This window comes from Penaeus japonicus, unplaced genomic scaffold (assembly GCF_977035675.1).
Source record: "Penaeus japonicus unplaced genomic scaffold, GWHDUDI00000001_assembly GWHDUDI00000006, whole genome shotgun sequence".
NCBI classification, from domain to species: Eukaryota; Metazoa; Arthropoda; class Malacostraca; order Decapoda; family Penaeidae; genus Penaeus; species Penaeus japonicus.
In genome coordinates this window covers 8,805,318-8,810,317 of record NW_028234408.1, presented here as the reverse complement: position 1 = coordinate 8,810,317, position 5,000 = coordinate 8,805,318, and the positions used below count along the sequence as shown (strand labels likewise).

The window sequence follows — 5,000 nt, the reverse complement described above, 5'->3', positions numbered from 1 at the left end:
CTCTTTACCCTCCTTCTCCCTCTCCCTCCTCCCTCTCTTTACCCTCCTTCTCCCTCTCTTTACCCTCCTCCTCCCTCTCTTTACCCTCCTTCTCCCTCTCTTTACCCTCCTTCTCCCTCTCTTTACCCTCCTTCTCCCTCTCTTTACCCTCCTCCTCCCTCTCTTTACCCTCCTCCTCCCTCTCTTTACCCTCCTCCTCCCTCTCTTTACCCTCCTCCTCCCTCTCTTTACCCTCTTTCTCCCTCTCTCCCTCCTTCTCCCTCTCTTTACCCTCCTTCTCCCCTCTCTTTACCCTCCTCCTCCCTCTCTTTACCCTCCTCCTCCCTCTCCCTCTCTTTACCCTCCTCCTCCCTCTCTTTACCCTCCTTCTCCCTCTCTTAACCCCCCCCCCTCCCCCAGACATGGCAACTGGGCACGGCTTTCATCCCCGACAGCGTTGGCTACTTGCTCGGCACGAGTTGCACGGCCGGACCAGCCTTCCGCCTCGGCAGATGGAAGGTTGCCATGGGAGCGCTTGTCCTTGTTGCCATCGCCGCCGCCACGGTTAGTGTGGGGTCGGGACCGGGTGTTGCAACCTGGTTGATAGTGATGGTAATGTTTATGGAAGTGGTGGTGGTGGTGGTGGTGGTGATGATGATGATGGTGTGAATTATGGTGGAGATTGTTGTGGTTTACTATGGTGATTTGGATGATGTTGTTGATTGTGATGATGGTTTTGATTATTATGGTGATGGTGTTCATGATGATGATGATGATATTAATTAATTATGATGATGTTAATTGTAATGATGATGATGACGGTAATAATGATTATGATGAGGATGACGACAAAAATATTTATGATATTAATGATTATGATGATGATGCTAATGCTTTTGATGATATTATTAATTATATCAATGACGAAGATCAATCAAAATGATTAATATTACTTCTCCATTTGCACGATGAAAGGAAAAGACAGCAACAACCGCAATGAAAACCAAGCTAATAAGAAAAAATAAAAAAAATAAATTAGAAAAAACATACCAACTCATATCATCTCCCTTTCCTCCCCTCCTCCCCTCTCCCCACTCCAGGTACCCGAGGCCCAATCCATGCTCGCGCTCGCCGGCCCTCACCTGTTCCTCGGCCTGGGCGTGGGCACAGTCGACGCCACGCTCATGCCCCTGTTGGCGTCCCTCGTCGACAGCAGGCACGCGGCGGATTACGGGGCTGTCTATGCCATAGCGGAGGCAGCGGTGGCCCTGGCGTACGGGCTGGGTGAGTGTAGGGCGCTGGGTGTATGGGGAGAGGGTGGGGGGTGTAGGGGGGAGAGGGTAGGGGGTGTTGGGGGTGGGGACAGGGGGGAGAAATATGATTCTGATAATAATGATATTGATAGTGATGATGGCAATAATGATGATAATAATAATGTTAATGATAATTATGATAATAATGATACTGATATTAATAAAAAATCATAACAATAATAATATGATTATCAGTATTCTTACTAACATTATTATCATCATTATAAACAACAATGATAATCATACTAATACCGATAACCCCGCGCCTCCTTCCCCTTCCCCGCAGGTCCTCTGGTGGGCGGAGCTATCGTAAAGCGCATTGGCTTCCCGTGGCTCATGCGCGGAGTCGCCATCGTCAACCTGTGCTACTGCCCGCTGCTGATTCTCTTAACCTCCTTCGAGCACGACCCTGGCGAGGCACAGGTCAGAGAGGGGAGAGGAGGGGAGTGGTTGTGGTGTTGGCAGAAGTAGTGTTGTTGAGAGTGGCTGTACTGGGAATGGGTGTGGCGTAAGAGTGGAATTGTCACTGGCACAAAGTCAGGCGAAATTAGCCACGCCCCCTGTACATCCGTGATAAGGAGTGGACGGGGCCAATTTCGTCTGCCTTTGTGCCAGTGACTATAGTGGTGCTAATAGTGTTTGTAGTGAAAATGGTGGCGGTGGTTGTTTTGGTAATTTTAGAGCAGTTAAGATTAGTGGTAAAAGGCGTACCAGTGATTGTGAGAGAAGCAGTGTGGGTGTTTTTTATTCAATCAGTGTTAGTTTTATTACTACTGTTGGTGTCTGTTTTGCCCTACATACATTTTTACTGTTAGCGTCATCATAGATGCTGTCATCTTAACTATTGTTCTTCCTATCGTCATCCGTTCTTATATCAACTTGTCTTTCTCCATCACCTTATCCTTCCCACAGTGTTATTTCCTTCACCCTTTCCTTCTCGCATCCGCAGGCTATCCTGATGGCAGCACCCGACCCGGCTGACTACAAGGGCCACGCGACCTACCCGGTCCAGCCTCAGGAGTCCTCGCTCAGGTACCAGAAGCTCTTCGACGAGGAGGAGGACTAGAAGGAGGCTGCGAGGCGGAAGATGACTAGACTGGAAGGAGGCTGCGAGACGAAAGATGACTAGACTGACTGAAAGGAAACTGCTAAGCAAAAAGCTAGGCTTGTGATTAGACTGAGACAACAAGGATGAGAAACAGGCGATTAGACACGATTAGAAAAATAGCCAGGAGAATGGCTAAGCTTCGAGTACAAAGAGCATGGCAGTGATACACTGACTATGGCTCTGGCTAATGGCCGAGTGACTGTGTCTTGGCGGGGTCGACGTTAATATGACGACGCTCGGCAACATGGAGGCAAGATAAGACGACTTATTTTATTGATTTTTATTGGATTTTACTTGTTCAAACACAAAGGTTGAAAAGATTGCGAATTAGAGGGCATTTCTGCAAGATCTAGACGCTTTTAGAGAAGGGGGTGGGATGCTGTTATGAAACTTGTCCCCTTTTTTCTTATTGTATTGTTTATTAGCAGTGGTTGCAAGTGAGGAAAGGAGCTGTCTTTTCAAAGCTGATGAAAGCTGATTTCTCCCCCTGAGCTTGTTTTCAGTCAACGAAAATACTAGTCGCCATTTCTCCTCATAGACTTGAACTTTTCATCTATTAATTGATATATATATATATATATATATATATATATATATATATATATATATATATATATATATACATTTTTTCTTTTTCTTTTTGAGCGAGAATGTAGCAAGGGTAATTCGAGGCTCCTTCAAAATTCTCCCTACCCAGTATTCAAAGATAAACTAACTTAATACAACATCTAAAGAATACTGGAACATCAAAGCCCGACATGAAACTGAAAAAAGGTCAAATTTTGCAAAACAAGGACAGGTCATTCTGCCTCACTGTCATTTCTGTTTTTGTTTTATTATCAAATAATAGTAATTAACTATTGATAATGAATCAATGAAAAGATAGATAAACACGCCGAAACTTGAATGAAGTAAAGCTCGTATCTATTGAAAGATATTTAAAACAGAGATAAAAAAAAAACAGGAATATCATTTTCACCCAATATGTATGATACTAAAACTAAATATCATACAGGTGTTTATTTATCTGTTTATCAATTATTGATTTTCATTAGATTACATTTAGCGGGAATTCCATTGTGTTCAAAAATGGTTCCTTCTGCCAGTGATTCAGATTCATAAAGTTTGCCCACAAAGTTTACAAATATCATGTATATGTGATTGTCACAACGTATATGTACACAATTATGTCGTAACATTGTTAATTGTTCCATATGTTCTTTTTTTTCTTCTTTTTTGAGGGTTTGTACTTTATATAAAGCTGACATGTATGAAGTTTACATCCTGTACCATTTCGTATAATTCTATGCGAATTTCAATGTGTATAAGCAGCATGTGTGTTTCTTCGATTTTATTGGTAAATTCGATTAATTGATTGTATATTGTATGTATGTATGATTTATACTCACATCTTAATGTTGTTAAGTCTAAACAATCTATATGTGATAATGAAATTATTTAACGTTCTCATGACCCAACTTTACCTAATCTAACCTAACATCAATCCTAACTTGAGCAAACTTGACAGCCTAACATTTATCTGCACTCTAATCAGTGGCACGATGTCAGGCGAAATTAGCCACGCCTCCTCCTCACCACTTAGCCAATCAGGTCCTTCGCATTCATCGGCTTGCCCTGTATCCAGCGAGAAGCGCGATTATGATTGGTTGCGGATATACAGGAGACGTGGTTAATATCGTTTGATTTTATACTTCTTCCCTAACCTTAACTTATCTTAACCTAACCCAAACTAGGTCATTTAGGATCTTGGGAACGTCTGAAGAACCCCATTTTAGTGTCCGTTGTCGTAGAGTGTGCAGATTGTGTCAAAGAGATTATATGTTTAATTGGTGCTTAATCATTAGATATTATTTGAAGATTTGAATAATACATTCATAATGAAGTGGAAGTACAGCGCCATGTTCATCTATTTTTTGTCATCTTTTGATTTTCGTGGGATGTTGCCGATTGTATATTTTAATCGTGTAAATATTAGGTAGAATTTTTTTCTATAGTTAGAATCCTTAGTATTATTTGAACAGATTTTTGAAAGCTTTGTGAATATCTTGAGGTTGGTTTATACTTAATTTATGATAGATATCAATTTTATAATTTTGCTAACAATTGTGATATTTTTGTGTCATCTGTAAATATCTTTAATTTAACCTATTTTAGTGTGTTGGAACTGTATTTAAATTCAATACTGCTCAAGATAGTTTCGTAGATGTATAAATCCATCCTATGTACTTTGATTTCCACAAACAATAAATTCAAATAAAAAATATGAGTCATTTTTCATTCCTTTGCGTAAGAATAGATGCATATCATATTATTTTTTGACATATTCGAGTTGTCTCTTTGTGATTTACTCTTGGATTTCAAACTCCTTTTGTATTTGCATCTCTTTATTTATTCATTGATTTCCAGAATTGGAAGTTCCCTTTTTAAAAATCATCACCATTACCATAATGAGACTGAATATTGAAAATTAAGAGGTCACAGGGTTAAATATTTCTTGATTGCGGTGTAGTATCTCAACTCTCTGCATTTACTACTTAGAGGCAGCGAACACATCAAATATCCCCAAATGAGAATCATAG

The 5,000-nt window shown here is 40.7% G+C and overlaps 1 protein-coding gene across 2 annotated transcripts in view; it reads left to right on the top strand.

Annotated features, from left to right (window-relative positions):
* The window catches only part of LOC122253094 (synaptic vesicular amine transporter), a 569,632-nt gene extending 566,668 nt beyond the window's left edge, over positions 1-2,964 (top strand). For both annotated transcript variants that reach the window (XM_086537654.1, XM_086537653.1), the window contains exons 8-11: positions 400-543; positions 1,080-1,263; positions 1,579-1,715; positions 2,242-2,964. In XM_086537654.1, coding sequence (XP_086393780.1) covers positions 400-543; positions 1,080-1,263; positions 1,579-1,715; positions 2,242-2,358 — 582 coding nt within the window. In that variant the 3' untranslated portion in view covers positions 2,359-2,964. The remainder of the gene's footprint in view (positions 1-399; positions 544-1,079; positions 1,264-1,578; positions 1,716-2,241) is intronic.
* Positions 2,965-5,000: the final 2,036 nt, after the last annotated feature.